Raw genomic sequence first — 18,916 nt, 5'->3', positions numbered from 1 at the left:
TGTCACATTCTCAATCAGCATATTCTGCCTTCCGATCTCCATACCTCTACATCTACTTACTGTGCATTAGCCAGGATAGAAGTTTTACTCGTCCTTTTGACGGTTGAACTCAATTAAAACTGCAGGTGTTAAGGACTTCTGGAAATAAGGCCCTAAACTGGGCACTCAAAGACACAGGCACCCAAAAAGGTGGACACTTTTGAAAATGAAGATCTCAGGGACCAGACAACTTTTGGCCTAGATAAAAAGGAATATCACTGTACACACCCCAGTGGTGTTATTGCTTATGGTCAAACCCTATTCCACACAATACTGAATGAAACTGAAAGCCTACAGTGGTCATAAATCAGAACAGGATGGAGAAGAGTCCATGTCCCATGTTAGGACACCTGTGCCAACTTTAACAAGGTAAGTGAGATCAAAGATGATTTACTGGCAGGTTTAATAATAAACAAACTCACACTTTTAACTGCAAAGGCTCTCTGAGTTAAAAATCTCAATTTCTTTCTCATCCACCTCTACGCTTTTTCTCTTAACATACTTTTAATCTCACTCTGTTTTATGCTCTTGTTTGCTTTCTTGAAAACTGACACAAAATGAACCTGTTTGGGTGGTAAACAGAGTCTGTTTGAATGTATTCAAGGGTCTCCAATATATTTTCTTTTTAAATGAACTAATAAATAAAATAATATACCATCTCCTTTTCCAGAGTTCTATATGTTAAGATTTTTGTAAATCTTAAAATATCTTTTGGCATTCAAAGATCTACAATGCTGAATCATTGAAGATCTTCATAGATTCTAAGGCCAGACAGGACCATTGTGATAATCTAGTCTGACCTCCTGTATAACAAAGGCCATAGAACTTCCCCAACATAATTACTGTTTGAAGGAGAGCAAAGCTTTTAGAAAAATATCCAATCTTAGTTTTAAAATTTTCAGTGATGGAGAATCCATAACCACCACTGGTAAATTGTTCCAATGGTTAATTACCCTCCCATCTCTGCATCCCCATCTCTCAGTATAGCATTTTATGATAGATTATCCCATTGCATGTTTTGCTTTAGAGTGAAATCATATTTGGAGAACAGGTAATAGCTATAATTAAGCATAAAAACTGTAAAGCATGTTTCTTTCAGGTTACTGCATTCATTCTGATGGGTCTGCCAAACATTGCTAGACATGGCTAACTTCAAATTACCTTAATCTAGCCACATCAGTGCTCCATGCTCACCATTATTCATTTTAATTGTGTACTTTGAGCTTCAAGTACATTTTGTGAAATAGATCATTTCTGACAAATTAATTCATAGATAGTCTTCTGCTCTGCAGTTGTCATAGCAGCCAAATGATCTATACTTTGGCAGAACAACAGTGATGCAGTTCATGGTTATAGGTATGTTGTAGAAAATGACAAAGCTGACTTGAATTTTTACTTAATCCACTGATAATTCTGCTTCCTACTTGTGACAAGTCCTCAGTATCCAACATTACCTTGCACAAGCAATAAAAGGAATATAAATATAATTGCAAACAACATTGTACTCACTTTTCTATGATCACATAAAACTTTATTTAACCAGAAGCCGTTTTTGTAAAAGACACTACGCATAGGCCAAAACATTGCCCATAGTTAAACTGAGGTTGCCTGAAGTTAGGCACCTGAAGAAAAGTTGAACTCAATGGCCAAAATGTAAGTGCTTAGCACTTTTGAAAATCATATAATTTTTAATTAGGTGCTTAAATGTGAGTTTAGGAGAGTTACTTTAGGCACCCAGGTTTGAAAATGTTGAACACGACAAATTAATCGACTTGGGGTTTGTTGCTTTCAAGAGTGACTGGCCCAAACAGAGAATAACTATTGCCTTCCTTGATAGATTACCTTTCTGATCACACCAGTGGGCACTATCGGACAGCATTATGAAATCAGGGCCTTGACATGCCTCTGGGAGGAATCCCAGTTGTCAACAGGAAAGGAGATTTCTTTTTTGATGAACTGTTTTAGTTTCATTCGTTCAGTAAGAACCTAATTGAAGAGGCTCTGGTGTGCCTGTCCCGTGCTACTTTTGAAACTGACAGGTGTTGATTAGGGAAGCTTTGGGAGGCTTATAGCAGAGATTTTTCACACAGAGAAGCATTGTTGTGTTCTCTAATGGGGCAGGTTAGAACTGTACAAAATCAGTGAAGGCGGAGGGGGAGAAGATGCAGTGCAGACCTTTTCAAGTGACCTTTATTTTCTTCTAATGCATCTCCTGGTTTGCAATACGTGTAAGCAATAAGGATAGCAGTGCAAGGCAAGTCCTGAAGATTAATTACTGGCTGGTCGGAGTTGATGGCCTCAGATGCAGCTGAGTGCTACTAACGCAAGCTGGTCATTCATTCCTCTGAAATGTCCTGTACTGAGGTTATCATTGCTACTATAAATTGAAAATATATTTTTTTAAAATCATAGTTATACGGCCTATTATTTAACAGGTGAGGGAGTCTGAATTTGTACGCACAAGGTTATTGCTAAAGAATTAATGCCGTGGTATATTAGACAACCAGACTGGTGGTGGTGTCGTCTCTCAGCATTATCTCCAGCATGTAAGCATCAGTGAAAAAGTGAGAAATCTGCATACCACTGTGTGCGATGGAAATCATTTAGGTTCATAGCATATAAAAACAGCAGCACACTCTGCTCATTCAATGGCACTCATATACCACAGCGATGGAGGCTGCATGAGAACCTAGACAGATAAGGTAATTCAAATAAATAACAAATGGATTCCAGGACAAATACTTTCTGTGTCATATAAAAGTCTGCATCTAAATTGTAGGCACTAACCCTGCAAAAATGTACTTAACTTTATGCACTGGGAGTATTCCCATTGAGTGAGTAAAGTTAAGCACATGTGGAAGTCTTTGAAGGATCAGGGCCAAAGCTCGTAGGGGTAGGGAATGTGTCTTTTCTGTATGTTGGCAAGGACCATGCACTTGTGAATATTTACCAATTAAATAGCAAAATACAAACAAACATGCATACTCTCTGGCATTGGGCCAAATGGTCTATGGTTAATTTTAACATGCTAAAATAGGGGAGTTCATTGAATTATAATCCTCAAAAAATGCACTACTAGTGCATTAGACTAATCAATGGAGAAGAATGGAAGCCTAAATTGCAGCCATGGGAGACAGCAAATTACAATGTAACTTCCTCAGTTGCTATGGCGATGAGTGTTATAGAAATGCCTTTTAAGTACATAAAATACAGAGTTCGAGAGATAACTTATTAATTAGTCCAACAAAAGACATGCTTCTATGAATCAAAGTCTCTTCATCGGGCCATGATAAATAGCAAGATAATCTATATTGTGTAGTAGAAGATTGTTAATTCAGAGCCACAATCACAGTCTGATCAAAGAGAGATGGGGCCAGATTTTCAAAGGTATTTAGGTGCCCAAAGATGCACATAGGTTCCTAGTGGGATTTTCAAAACATCTACACAGGTTGGACACCTAATTTCCATTGATTTCAATGGGAGTTAGGTGCCTAAATACCTTTGTAAATCTGGCCCTTGGTGTAGAAAGTTGTGAAACAATCATAGGTGTGGATTGGAGCTTCCCAGCATAATTAATAGTTTTGTCAGGATTACAATGACACTATGTTCTATCAATCAAACCAAAAGCATAGGGTGAGGACAAAACAAATCAATATATTTGAAAGCACACGGCCTTCCTCCTCATTTTAACAAAACAGCATTAGAAGAACACATCTAATAGAGAGACTACTCCATTTCTAGTGTGGCCATATTGGTGGTAAAGGAGACACATTGCAGTTGAAGACTGATCGTTGGGGCACCAATGGACCTCAAAATCTGGGCAACAGAAGCACTGATCTGACCTCCACAGATCCACCCTTTTCTCCAAAGCCATCCTCCTACTGGAGCCCAGAATGACTAGGATGTGGGGCAGCTCCCACACCATGGATTTCTGCTGCAGTGCTGATTTGTGCTCTGTTTGCCAGCAAGCAGATAAATCTGATTGTGCTCTCCCCTTGGCCACAACAGAAAAAGGTGAAACTCTGGTCCATTCTTTGCTAAACTGTCATGAAGGGACAATGACTTGGCCCCCATCTTCTATGTGGGAGAAGGAGCAGTGGAGATAAGCAGGTGAATACATTGCAGTGACTAAAAAGATTCCTACTGATTTCAGTGGGAACTGGATAGGGCCCTCAAATGCACACATTATGAAACTGTCATCCTACCACATACACACTTTTGCACTGGGCTAGTGCATACACTTCAAGAAGTATGTAATGCTGATGTACTTACACTGTGTGCAAAGGATGAGACAGGGCTCATGTGCTGCATATATGCAGTGCAGCAGACTTCATGCCAAACATGATCTAAAAAGACTAATATTCATATTATCTTCACTGCCCACACACAAAGTGCCATTTCCAAAGTCCTATAGTTAGGCCAAATCAAAAACAATTTCCACTAGAACACTCAAAGGCTCTTCTGAATGACAGGTTCCTGCCATATTTCAATATTCAATTCCCAGATGGGAGCGGGCAAAGGAGACAAAGGGAACTGCATTCTGGGTTACAGTGTTTGTTACTTAACTGGTGCTACAGCTCAAGCAGGTAGAATTACTCACAATGGGTGAAATCCTGGTCCCATCAAAGTCAATGGCAAAACTCCCGCTGACATCAATCAGGGCCAGGATTTCACACCATGCTTTTTTGATTGGGTCTGAGAAAGCAGTCATTATTTTTATAAAATGCATATCCAAAAGAGTATATTTTTTCAACTATTATCTAAAATCCCAAAGGCATTCTTCACCATATAACAACTGGAATTAGGTGCCTAACTTGCTTAGGGACTTTTATAAAATAAACTAGATGCTCCTCTGTATCTTTCAGCACCTAAATCCCTTTGTACATCTGGCCTTTAGGCCCCAATTCAACTAGGTATTTAAGCACATGCCTAACTAAGCCGATTGAAGTCATTGGGGCTACTCTTGTTTCAAATTAGACAAATGCCTAAACACCTTGTTAATACAGTCATTTCAATGAAAAGGACAAATGGAACTTGGTTTCTGAAATCTCCAGATTTGTAGTTTTCTACATGCTCAGAGGAAATGCTAACAGCTTTCTCAGCATTTGCACAGAGGCATTCCAATATCAATTTTCACTTCTCATTAAAAAAAAAAAATCTCAGAGAAGGTTAGTAATTCTGCCAACTGAGGTTTAAATAGAAAGCAGGAATTAAATCAGAGGGGTAGCAATTAATTTCCTATTTATAAGAGTAGCAGTTTAAAAAATGAAATGAAAGAAAACAACTTTTCCCCTCCACTGGAAATGTAAATATCAACTTGTTTGAACAGTAAGTAGCAGTTCACCTCCTATTACACAGAATTTACTTTTCCCTTTTGCCTCCCATAAGTGCAGCCCCTTCTCTACATGGTGGGATGGTAGAAATGGGGCCAGTGGGAGATTTCCCAGATTCCCCAAATCTGGAAGCAACATAGAATCTATATACAGACAAAATCAAAGTCTATAATGCTCTTGTCCTCACAACATTGCTCTATGGGTGTGAAACATGGATATGTTATCAACAACACATTAAAAAGTGACAATTTCGATTGGCAACAACTGTGACAATTGCTGGGCATCAAATGGCAGGACCAGGTTTCCAACAGTGAAGTCCTGGAGAAAGCTGGCTTGGTCAGCATCAAGGCTCAGCTCATTTGATCTGCACCCAGTTGAGATGGATTGGTCACGTAGTTTGAATGCCTGAGACCAGTCTATCAAAACAAGTCTTCGTTCTGAATTAAGCTCGGGAGCTTGGAGGGCTTCAAAGACACCCTGAAACAAAATCTGTGCAAAACAAACATTTCTGATTTGACTGTTGAGCAACTGGCATTGATCATATTGCACCGTAAGGGCAAGTATCTGAGACTTTGAGAAGAATCGTGTGGAGCAGCTGGAAGCAAAGTGTCTGGCACAGAAACAACCTGCAGCCCGGCAACTAGGCAAACGGCTCTGTGGCCAATGCCACAAATGTTGTTCTTCCCAAATTGGTCTATGGAGTCATGCAGAGACCCATTAGTACAAACTATGACTGTCAACATCTGCTCCACAATCAAGGTAACCAGCATCACTTTTCCTTTTTACTAAAGAGCAAAAATCTAAATTATAATGACTAAGTTTCTGGCTGAGTTCTATTAATATATGTGAAAGCTGAAATAAGAACATAAGAATGGCCATACTGGGTCAGAACAAAGGTCCGTCTAGCCCAGTATCCTATCTTCTGACAGTGGCCAATGCCAGGTGCCTGTGAGGGAATGAACAGAACAGGTAATCATCAAGTCATCCATCCTCGTTGCCCATTCCCAGCTTCTGGCAAACAGAGGCTAGGTACCCCATCCCCACCCATCCTGGCTAATAGCTATCAATGGACCTATCCTCCATGAATTTATCTAGTTCTTTTTTGAACCCTGTTATAGTCTTGGCCTTCACAACATCGTCTGGCAAAGAGTTCCACAGGTTGACTGCATTGTGTGAAAAAAAAAAACCACCCTTCCTTTGTTTGTTTTAAACCTGTTGCCTATTAATTTAATTTGGTGGCCCCTAGTTCCTGTGTTATGAGAAGGAATAAACAACACTTCCTTATTTACTTTCTCCATACCAGTTATGATTTTATAGACTCTATCATATCCCCCCTTCGTCATCTCTTTTCCAAGCTGAAAACTCCCAGTCTTATTCATCTATGCTCATACGGAAGTTGTTCCATACCCTAATCATTTTTGTTACCCTTTTCTGAACCTTTACCTAGTGTATATCTTTTTTGAAATGGGGCGACCACATATGCATGGAGTATTCAAGTTGTGGTCGTGCCATGGATTTATAGAGGGGCAATATGATATTTTCTGTCTTAAATGTGTGTGGTACATGGTAAAATGGTACTTCAAGTCTGAACATACTGGTAATTTCTAGTGATTGGTTAAGGGCTGTTTTAGAAGGGTAATGTTTCTTTATTCACACCTTCAGTAGTTAATATGCCTCAGTAGTTTTTAAACCTCATGCTTTAATATGATTACATCAGAGCAAATATTTATTAGATTACATTAGCTGAATACATACACTGATCCTTTAGCACCTTACTAATTTGCCATGTAGTTATACAGCCTCTCTTGCGTCTATTCTTAAATATGGCCCACTAAACAACTTAAGTCCTGAATGTAACTGTGTGTGTGTGTGTGTGTGTGTGTGTGTGTAATCACTAGACCAGCTTCAATAAGGCAGCATTATGCTGATGTCTAACACACAGTGTTGGTCCTATACATTTGAATTGAATATATAACCGTCTCAGGCTAATGAATATGAAATGTTTCCATAACTAAGTGTCCTTCTTATTTTGTGTTCTCAAAGGTCTCATTGCAGTTAAACTGTCACATCTTTTCTAGTAAGATATTTGAGCAATCATTTGCATTAATGTCTGGCAGAGTATTATGAGCTAATGGATTGAGTATAAGGCTCGGACCCAGGAGCTTCCATATTCTATTCCCATCTATGCCACTGACTGGTGTAAATAATATTGGGTTTATGTAACATTATAATCTTTAGTTTGTTATTTCGGAAATATTAGTTTGCTATTGCCTCACAATATTCCTCTGGGGCAGGCAAATTTCATTGCCCCCAGTTTATATGTGGAGAAACTGAAACTTGGACAGGTTAACTGATTTGCATAAAGTCACACAAGAAGATAGTGGAAGAACCAGAATTAGACCCAAGTACCCTACCCCCAGTTCAATGTTTACTCCACTACACCATAGTGTTCCCCAGATAGGTTTATGTGACTTATCTATAGAAGGGGCATAATTATTTGCCTGCCCACCCCCATTGGAGCTCTTGCTTTATGCCTTATGAAGATGAGCACTCAGAAGTTAACTTGCTCTTGCAGGAATCATGACTTTTTCTTGCATTCCAAAAAGCACTGATAGATCAGCAGTCAAACCTTTAAATGTTATAGGCTAAGGGTGGGATTTCCAAAAGTGCTGAAACATTGGCCCAAATTAGCTCCCAAAGCAGCAAATGTCAAAACCTCTCATTAGTTTCAGTGAGAGCAGAATTAGGCCAGTACTGAGCGTTTTTTAAAAATCCCACACCACATTCACACCCAGTGTTCTACACTTCACCCAATGTAATTACATCAGAATAGAATTCAGCCCTACATGATATTTTTGCTTTACCTGTGAGGTTTAAGGTTGATTTCAGAACATTAACTAGCTTTCTTCTGCCTCTGATAGTACTTCTATGCACTATTAATATATGCCTGACTCAATGTATATTAAATGTTGAATAGGACTCCTTGTAAATCCAAATTTCTCTAACATTGTCAATTGAACAGTCATAATTCAGTGGGACAATGACCTCTAAAATGAGCTGTGGAAATCAGAGATAACCAGCATGCAAGGTAGCTAGATGTAGTTATGACTTTTTCAGGTAATGTACTGTAGATTTTATTGGCTCTGTAATTTGTTAGGTGGATTTGAGTCCTGAAAGTTATTTTATTAGTTTGATATTAAATGAAGCCAGGCTGCATTATTCAGATAACTGAAACAGAAGAGAAAACAATAGGAAACCTCTATGTGGGAACTGAACGATCCTCTACAAACTCTAATGGATGATGTAACGAACATATACGTGTAGAAACTCTGCCAAACAAAACAGAGTTATAGTTCAGTCACTAAATAGAGATTTGTAGGACTCGAATAATGTTAATGTTTATGAAAAATAAATAAAATGATATATAGAATTAAGATAATTCACACATTTTAATACTTTTAAAAATTAACTAAACATATTGGAGGGACATCGCATCAATATTATGAACAGGCATGCCCTATAATAGGATTTGATATTTTATGTAGTAAAATGTTGACGGCAACCCATATCTGAGGACCACTTTGTACAGTTAATAACTTGTAGATTCATCGACTTTAAAGCCAGAAGGGACCATTGTGATCATCTATTCTGATCTCCTGCACAATGCAGGTCATAGAACCTCACCCACTCCTGTAATAGACCCCTTCCCTCTTGCTGAGTTACTGAAGTCCTCAGATCATGATTTAAAGACTTCAAGTTACAGAGAATCCACCATTTACTCTAGTTCAAACATGCAAGTGACCTGTACCTCATGCTGCAGAGAAAGGTGAAAACCCTGCCCCCCAGGATCTCTACCAATCTGACCTTGGGGAAAATTCCATCCTGATCGCAAATATGGCAATCAGTTTGACTCTGAGCATGTCAGCAAGACTCACCAGCTAGACACCTGGGAAAGAATTCTCTATTGTAACTCAAAGCCCTTTCCATATAGTGTCCCATCTCAGGATGTTGAGCATATTTGATATTCGTTTGTTCTTGTGTCAACATTGGCACTTAACTAACTCCTTTTCTTCCCTGGTATTTATCCCTCTGATGTATTTATAGAGAGCAATCATATCTTCCCTCAGCCTTCGTTTGGTTAGGCTAAACAAGACAAGCTCCTTGAGTCTCCTCTCATAAGGTTGGTTTTCCATTGCTCTGATCATCCTATTAACCTTTCCCTGCACCTGTTCCAGTTTGAATTCTCATCTCGTTTAAACATAGGAGACAAGAATTGCACCAAGTATTCCAGATGAGGTCTCACCAGTGCCTTGTATAATGATACTAACACTTCCCTGTCTCTACTGGAATTAGCTCTTCTGATGCATCCTAAGACTGCATTAGCCTTTTTCACAACCACATCACATTGACAGTTCATAGTCATCCTGTGATCAACTATTACACCCAGGTCTTTCTTCTCCTCTGTTGCTTCCAACCCCCAGCTTATAGCAAAAATTCTTCTGGTTAGTCCCTAGTGCATGACTTTGCATTTCGCACTATTAAATTTCATCCCATTTCTATTACTCCAGTTTTCAAGATTGTCCAGATCTTCTTGTATGATATTCTGGTCCTCCTCTGTATTGGCAATACCTTCCAACTTCGCGTCATCCACAAATTTTATTAGCATACTCCCACTTTTTGTGCCAAGGTCATTAAAGAAAATGTTAAATAAGATTGGTCTTAAAATCAGTCCCTGAGGAACTCCACTAGTAATGTCCCTCCAGCCTGACAGTTCACTTTTCAGTATGACCCATGGTAGTGTCTCCTTTAACCAGTTCATCATCTACCTTTCAATTCTCATATTAATTCCCATCTTCTCCAATTTAACTAATAATTTCCCACATAGAACTGTATCAAATGCCTTACTGAAGTCCAGGTAGATGAGATCTGCTGCATTTCCTTTGTCTAAAAAATCAGTTATCTTTTTAAAAAAGAGATCTGGTTGGTCTGGCATGATCTACCTTTTGTAACACCATTTTGTACTTTATCCCAATTACCATTTACCTCTATGTCCTTAACTCCTTTCTCTTTAAAAATTTGGTCCAAGACCTTCTCTTGTTGCTAAGAAAGCTCTGTTGATGTTGGAAATGCCTAGCAGTTACACAGCATCTTCCTTCATGAAATACCAAAACTTTTTAAGCACACTCAAGACCAAGTAATCACCTGAAGGAAGTAAAAATGAAAGTCATATTCCAGCTGTGGACTTGGGATAGTGACCTTACAAGAAGTAAAATCTCTCCAGTAAGGATCATCACACTCTTATTCTCCTCACAGATACGCACACTGCAGGTTTGATGTGACCCATGTCACTAAAACATTTCAGTTAGTTGTTGGTAGCAGATATGCCTGTCAAAAGCCAGCCACTAAATAAAAGATCTGACATATGAAGTGACCTCCTCCAGTGACTGCCAGAGTAGAGGGGCATGACAGCCTGCAAGCCTATCCGTTTTCTGAGGTGTTCTGACAATAAAAAATTGTAGTGATTGTTTTTCCAATCAGCACCCTCAAGCTACAGCTGATGTAGGAGATTTGGAACTAAATTTTTCAAAAACTGAGCAGTAGGTGAGAAACATGATTTCTAATATATATTTCTTGGGAGCGCTCTGGACACTGATCTCCACAGGGCTGGAACTGCCTGACCCATGCATTAGACCCCACTGTAGTTAAAAGATTCCCTTGGTGGGGAGGGGAGTTAATCAGAGACTCCCTGAGCTATTCTGCTTTCTTCTCAGCGCAAAACTCAAAGCGCTAAACTGTACCTGCAACTAAAACTAGTCTCTTCTCTCTGTCTGAGTCAGGCAATCCCATCCCACTGAGGGGCTGAGAAGCCCCAGCTCATCATTGGCCCAGCAAACTGCTCAATCCCTATTGGCCTCACCAGAAGTTTCTAGCCCATTTTGTCCCCATCTCTGACTCCAAGCATGCAGAGAAATGGTGTCAGAGGGCTCCAGGAGCCATTATTATTGTAGTCCACAGGGTAAGACCCCCTAGAGGCTCAGTAAAGTGTTCCAGGAAATGGCAAACTTTAAATGGGGGTTACAATTGCAATGTATTTTACTTGTGTCTATGCATGAAGATCACTTGAAAACATCAGCTACTGGGGTAAAATGCAGGGAGAGACTGTCTAAAGTAGCTAAAGTTTCAATCTAACATGGCTTTACGAACAAAAACGTTTATTTGTTTTTTTAAATGAATTGGTACGTAGTCAGGGCAATCCCTGAAGCAGAGGTGCACTGTGCTCCTTGGGATCTGCTCCAGTGAATAAGAAGGCATTTATTTTATAGATAGGGAGACAGGCATAGAGAAGTTTAGGGCCAGATTCTGAAACCGTTGCATGAAGTTGTACTAAGATAATGGTGCAGAATCAGATGCTAAGGCAATGTCTAGACTGGGAAAATAGGCTGTGTTTTAAAGTGCATTGATCTCAACCAGTATTGACTACAACCAACTAACACATTTTTAAAACACAACTTACCCTGTCTATATTAGGTGCAAAGTCCTGTTTAAAATTATGTTAAAGCATGTTCCCCAACATGTTTTAAAGCATGGGCTCTTCTCCTACTTTAGACCTGGTGTAAGTGACTTGCCCAAGAGTATATAGAAAGTCTGTGGCAGAGCCTGCAAACTTTTTAGAAAATATTGTTGTTTCAAATAACTAGCATAAATAAAAACCAGAACTTTGATACCAACGTTGCAATTAATTGTTAGCATTTTGCTAAGGGTCTGATTTTCCTCTGACTTAACCCACATAAATCAGGAATAAATCAAGCAAACTCAGTGAAGTTACAAAGGCAAAACCAGGACAAGTGAGATCAGGATCAGGCCCTGTCTGTCATAGTGGTATTTTTTTGAAGCCTCGATGCACATCATAATCTGCAGAGCATCCACACTCCTCACTTCTCACACTGAAACAGATAATTTTAACAGTTCAAAAAGCCCTACTAGCTATGCAAAAAAATTCTTTCTCACATTTACAAATGAATCCAAGGCTTGAAACTCCTCTGACAGGCAGAGTAGAGAAGGCTTTGAACTTGTGGCTTTTGCTGTATTTTGGTACAGTAGGGGAAGATACAGTAGAAAGAAAGCAGGATGATGGAGGGGCTTGATAATCTCTCGTTAAAAGGCTAGATAGCATTTCTATTTTGCCATTTCTTTTGTACTGAGGTTTTTCTGGAGTTTTGTTTTGTTTTTTGGGTGGGGGGTCGGGGAGAGGGAGGAATCAGACTCTATGCTGTGCAATTGAACTAAATTCTGAAAGGAATAGAAAAGAGAGAGGATACCAAAGCTATTTATCTTAATGTTAAATCAAAGACGAGGAGGCAGAATGATAAGGGAATGGGGTAATTAAGAGATTTAGGAAGAATCTCTTTAGATACTGGTGTGGCCAGTCCCTGTACTGGGCACAAGGAGGCAGGGTGTATGAAGTGGGCTCTAACCATAATTGCAGCCGTTATTATTATTATTTATTTGTATTACCACATACATTACTGAGTACAAGAAATGCTCCTCGCTAGCATCACTAGCTGCCCTCGAGGGGGATTGAGAGGCATTTTGCTTCCTCCTGCACTGGTCTATGGATTGTGCCAACTATAGGGAGGAGCATATGTTGCTCCTCCTGCATTCTTGGAAATTCCAGGAGACGGTGGCTAGTGCAGGCCACTGGTTTAAATGCACAAGCTGGCCCCTAGAGTAGCAGTATGTAGTCAATAAACTCACAGCAGAGCCTTGTGTACTCATCCTTTACTGCAGAATTGTCTTGCAGAATCCAAAGTTATGTTTCTAGCTCTTATGTGAAGAAACACTTCCAAACATGAACCAAGTATGAACTCAGGAAGTGGGATCTGCCGGAGGGTGCAGACAGACTGAATCAATATTTTTAACCAATTCACTGCAGGTCATTTGAACAGCCAGACAATCTGTTTATTCCACACACCCAGATAATCTGCCAATTCCACACACCCAGATAATCTGCCACATCATACCAAAGCTAAAACCCCACCTGTCCACTCACCAAATACCCAAACCTCCAGCTTTCCCCTGATCACTTATATAACAGTTGTGCATTTTCAATATAAATTTCTGCAGCCCACTGAAGATTAAAAATTTAAGGATATAATAAAATTCATTTAATTAAATATAAAAGAAGATTTGACAGTTATTGTTTTATTCATTTTTACATTTAAATCAATAACCCCTCTTCCCTCTATTTTTCATTTATCTGAGGCCGCTGAAGGATCTCCAGTATTCAGGAGTCTTGGTGAAGAATTTAAGTAAAAATAATGTGTGCATTATAGTGGCATGGCAGCCTCACTATAAGTTAAGGTTGCTTCATAACATCTATTTAAAGACGGACCTTTCTAAATCCTCTAAAATTGACATGCTTAGTTGTATTTCTTTGAAAGTTGATGTGCCTTAAGAGGTTGCAGTGTGGAGTTAGTGACCCAAACTTGGAGTCATTTGAGGCACAGGTGCTGGAGCAGTGGTGGGCAACCTGTGGCCTGTGGGCCACACATGGCCCATCAGGGTAATCCACTGGCTGGTCGCCAGACAGTTTGTTTACATTTGCGCGGCCGGCCGCAGCTCCCAGTGGCTGTAGTTCTCCAGTCCCAGCCAAAAGGACCTGCTGGAAGCGGCGGCCAGCAAGTCCCTGAGGCCCGTGCCGCTTCCCACACCTCCCATTGGCCGGGAATGGCAAACCGCAGCCACTGGGACCTGCAGCCAGCTGTGAAAATGTAAACTGCCTGACGGCCTGCCTGCGGATTACCCTGATGGGCTGCGTGTGGCCCATAGGCCTCAGGTTGCCCACCAGTGTTCTGGAGATATAAGATATAGTTGCAGGGTTTTTTTGTGTGTGTTTGTTTTGGGCTTTTTTTCCCCTCAGAGCTTGAGATCAAACTACTGATGTGGTGTGGCTCACAATAGTCTCAATCAAGTTTTCAATCAAGGTAGTGCATGGCACCCACTAAATCTTTGGAGGACCCAAATTAAAAACAGTATTTAAGAAAGTGTACATTTTTTATACTGTGCATCCACCAATATAGAAAAACAGCTAGAGGAATTCCATTCCCACAATTTTAAAAGGTTTAAACATAACTCTTGTGAGTGCGCTAAAATCTGAATGGTTACTCAGATTGTTTTGAAATTCTCCCTCTGGTGGTTGTGGCCTGGAGTCAATCAGTCCTACTCTGGAGGTTTTTAATTCTTCGCTTTGGTTTATTTTTAAATATTTACAAGGTGGGTCTCAGGTTATGCATGAGTACTTCTCTTAAGCAAAAAAACCCTAAACTCAGAACACAAAAGAAATACAGTTCCCTGCCCCATCCCTGGGGCGAAGCCTTATTACACTGGCTTCTGGTTGCCAACCCTTCCCCAAACAGAAGTTAACTTGATTATTTCCCCTAAGGGGAGAAGAACAGCCTTCCACCTAGGAAGACCTCTTCTCCCTGCTGCCCTTAACCCTGCTGCAGCTTGTTTCTCATCTCTCCCACCTCATTCTCACCAGAAGAGGGTTTTTTAAAAGGTCACTAGCAGCATGGGCAGCAAGTATAATAGACTGAGAGACACTGTGCCTCCCCAAACAGCCAGGCATGGTTCCACCCCTTTTCTGCCCTGCCCCCCCCCCGACTCTCCCTTCCTGCTTCCCGCTCCATGTGGCAGCGACTCCAGTCTCCCTGTGGCTGCCACCCGCCCTCCCATCACTTCGGGGCCAGGGATGCTGTGGCCGCAACACCCACCCTCACGGTGCTCTGGGGCTGGGGCTGTCACGCTCATGAGATACTCAGTAAGGCCCCAACTCGTTAAGCACATGAGCATGTGCTTAAAGTGTTGAAAGCTGATATTCCCAAATGGTGGAAATAGGAACAAAACTAGTCATTTATCCATATCTTCAAACTCGGGGAATTCAGAAGAAATGAGACGTTGGTTTGAACCAAAGCTACTGCTGAGTAAAAATTTTGCAAAACCATACTCGTCCTCTATTTCTGCATCCTTAATGCATTTCCAGTTGCACTAAAGCACAAGTAACAAGTTGCTTAGAATTATCATACATGCACACCAGAACATCCTTGTTTAGACACACTTCATTGAAATATGCTGTATGTATTTTTACAATGGTCTTTAAAACTTACCCATATAGGGCTTAGTGCCAGCCATAGAGGAAGCCTTTTCTGATCCTTTGACTATAGTCGCTATGTTAAAGTCAGTGATGTGAACATGCCCTGAAATTAAATGAAACAAAGTATAAATAGAACTTAAGACATGCATATGCACATGAATCCTCCCTGCTTCATTGATATTTAGATGCTAATACAAAGAAATGAAATGGAAGATTTGTGCCTCTTAATAAAAACTAAATGGTCTGCCCAGGTAGTTGGAAAATAATGGAATGCAACTGTTGCCACCAAAATGATGGAATCAACCCTTGTGCTGCTCTTTAGGTATCAGAGGGCTCCACTCTCTTGTTTGTGGAATGGTTCCCAGTGCTGAGCTCCATTTAGTGGTACCCCTGTTCCTGCTTCTACCATGGCTGCTACTGACAACATTTTTTCAGGGGCAGTAGCTTTTGTTCAGGAACAGCCCTAGGTTTTGTGGGGGCTATGTGGAGATATAGGGTACATCTCCCACCTATAACCAGTCCCCTCCCCAACACCTTCATGTATTTGTGGCACCTGTCTACCTTCAGGTTCTCTTCATATTACAGTGACCCCTTCATCCTGGTCCTTTTCTGGGTCTCCCCAGGCAGGGAGGAAGCCAGGAAGAAAGAGGCTATACAAGAAAATTCCATTTGTTTCTGATTCCGTAACCATAAGACTCAGACTGACAGGAGTGCGTGTGAAGTCAGCAGACAGGCACCAAATGACTGGTTATTTGACAGCAGGGTGTAGGACAAAGGGTATGTAGCGGAAGTAGGCAGGTGCTCTCATACTCTCACTCACCATTCTGATTTGAACATAATGAATTGAGTTGGATGGTCCAAGCCTGCCACCATTAAGTTTTTCAGTAGGACAAATCACTGCAGGCTGTGGCTGACTCAGTCCTGTTCATCTGGCTGATGCCTTGGCTCCTACCTTGTGTGCCCCAGCAGACTGTGTGGACATGCCTGTTGACTACTGGTGTCATGCACCATGCTGGGGCAGACAAAATGGAGGAAGAACAAGCTAGGAAGCACAGTTAACATGTAGCTGTGGGAACGGAGGAAGCAGGAAATGCTAACTCTGTAATGGATTTTTGGTGTTAAAACCATGAGAGAGCAAATGAGGATGACAGCACTGTAGTTGGCTGCCAGGCTGGATTGACACACACAGAACACAGTTCTACACTCCCAGAAGCCTATGTGATGCAGTGTGCCTTACACCTGGAAAAGAATGTGAAGCAGTCACTCCTTGATCTGCACAAGCTGGCAACTGACAAGAATGACCCTCATTTGTGTGACTTCATTGAAAGAATTATAACATTCAAAAACCAGTCAGAGAACACTTCAATCTCTCTGGTCACTCGATTACAGACCTAAAAGTGGCAATTCTTCAACAAAAAAACTTCAAAAACAGACTCCAACGAGAGACTGCTGAATTGGAATTAATTTGCACACTGGATACAATTAACTCAGGGTTGAATAAAGACTGGAAGTGGATGTGTCATTACACAAAGTAAAACTATTTCCCCTTGTTTATTTCCCCCCATACTGTTCTAGTCAACTGCTGGAAATGGCCCACCTTGATTATCACTACAAAAGGTCGTTGTCCCCCTGTCCGTCCCCCCTCCCCGCTCTCCTGCTGGTAATAGCTCACCTTACCTGATCACTCTTGTTACAGTCTGTATGGTAACACCCATTGTTTCATGTTCTCTGTGTATATAAAATCTCCCCACTGTATTTTCCACTGTATGCAACCGATGAAGTGAGCTGTAGCTCACGAAAGCTTATGCTCAAATAAATTTGTTAGTCTCTACGGTGCCACAAGTACTCCTTTTCTTTTTGCGGATACAGACTAATACGGCTGCTATTCTGAAACCAGTCACTGTAGAGTAACCTGTTACCAAAGTTATCACCACTTTCATTCCTGTATAGTACTAGATTTCTAATATTGCTATCTACTTAATTGAATAGAATAAAACACAAATGAATTATGTTAGGACTCAACTTAAAGCTTCATATTAATTTTCTTTTATAAAGAAAATTTTCTTTGTCAGTGCAAAATTAAAGGCCCTCACCATTGAATCCACAACAGTATTCAGTTGCAGACTGCCCCCAGATGTGTGTGATGCTGAAAGCATTCTAGTGTGTTTGTCAAATAGCATATGATGATCTAGCCTGATGGTCCAGTGACTGTTTCAAAGCATGATACCTTATCAGTTACCAAGGGTAGAACTATGGCTGAAATTTTCAGAGCTTCCATTTAAATTAATTGGAATTGAGCACTGAAATCCCCATGTAACTTGGATAATCTGTAGCTGTGCAGTTTTCCAATGTTGTTTAGCATTTTTTCCCCAGCTGTCATAGGGCATAAGCTCCCAACAGGCCATGGCTGGTCAGGTGCTCAGATGCTTTGGGTAATGTGCACAGTATAAAAAGAAGATTGATGTATTATTGATTTGTATTATAGTAGTGCCTTGGGGCCCCAGTTGTGGATCAGAGGTCCATTGTGCTAGGTACTGTACAAACAGAAAAGTAATGGTCCCTGTCCCAAAGAGCTTGTATAAGATTACACACAAATAAAAACTACATGTTATTAATGTTAAGGTTGCAAAGTCAAGCATTGAAAAGTTAGGAAAATGCCAGAATTAAGGTTACATGTGCAACTTTAATTCAGCCTCCTTGTGTATGAATTATGGGACAGTCTTTAATTACATGATTACGCATTATTTTTCCACAGAACCCCTATCTCATTCAGTGCACAGGATGGACTTCACTCTGGGGCTGAATCCGAGTTGTATAGTGAAGGAGGCTGTTGTCTGTAGGAACCCTGCATTCGTTGGGTGTGTAGTGAATGAGTTGCTCTGAGTTCTGGTACCCAGCGCCACACCTAGCCAGTTCATTTCTGGTAGTTAAAGACTATGGGAAATGCCTTATTGAAAAAGATAATCATACTTCGTACAACCAGCTTGCCAATCTTGTGGTGCTAATGGCAACAAATATAAGCACTTCAAAATGCACAGTAGAATGAAAAACTACATGGATTGCTGTAGAATAATATCCTCATTATTTCTTTGGCAGATAAATATTGAGCTCTGTAACTCAAATGATAGCATCACCAGTGATTGTCCCTGTTAGAGTACCAGACTGATGGCCTGTCACAGAATATCTATCACATAATATCCACCCAAACTGATGCAAATATTTGATTTACAATTCAAATTGTCACTCTTATGCTGCATTGTTTTCTCTCTTTCTTTTATTATATTTATTTTTTCATTTAACAAAGCTAAACTACACCCCACATACTGTACCAGAGGTCTGCACATTTGTGGATATCATGTAGCAGACATGTCTTTTCATAAATTAAGGAGAA

The 18,916-nt window shown here is 40.4% G+C and overlaps 1 protein-coding gene across 2 annotated transcripts in view; it reads right to left on the bottom strand.

The window, feature by feature from the left end:
- STK32B (serine/threonine kinase 32B) overlaps nucleotides 1-18,916 on the bottom strand; it is a 263,300-nt gene that overhangs the window by 49,459 nt on the left and 194,925 nt on the right. For both annotated transcript variants that reach the window (XM_074951701.1, XM_074951702.1), the window contains one exon: nucleotides 15,539-15,628. In XM_074951701.1, the coding sequence (XP_074807802.1) occupies nucleotides 15,539-15,628 (90 nt within the window). The remainder of the gene's footprint in view (nucleotides 1-15,538; nucleotides 15,629-18,916) is intronic.

The sequence above is a fragment of the Natator depressus genome, chromosome 4 (genome assembly GCF_965152275.1).
Source record: "Natator depressus isolate rNatDep1 chromosome 4, rNatDep2.hap1, whole genome shotgun sequence".
Taxonomy (NCBI): Eukaryota; Metazoa; Chordata; order Testudines; family Cheloniidae; genus Natator; species Natator depressus.
Note: the sequence above shows the minus strand (reverse complement) of the source record. Positions and strands in the feature narration are given on the sequence as shown.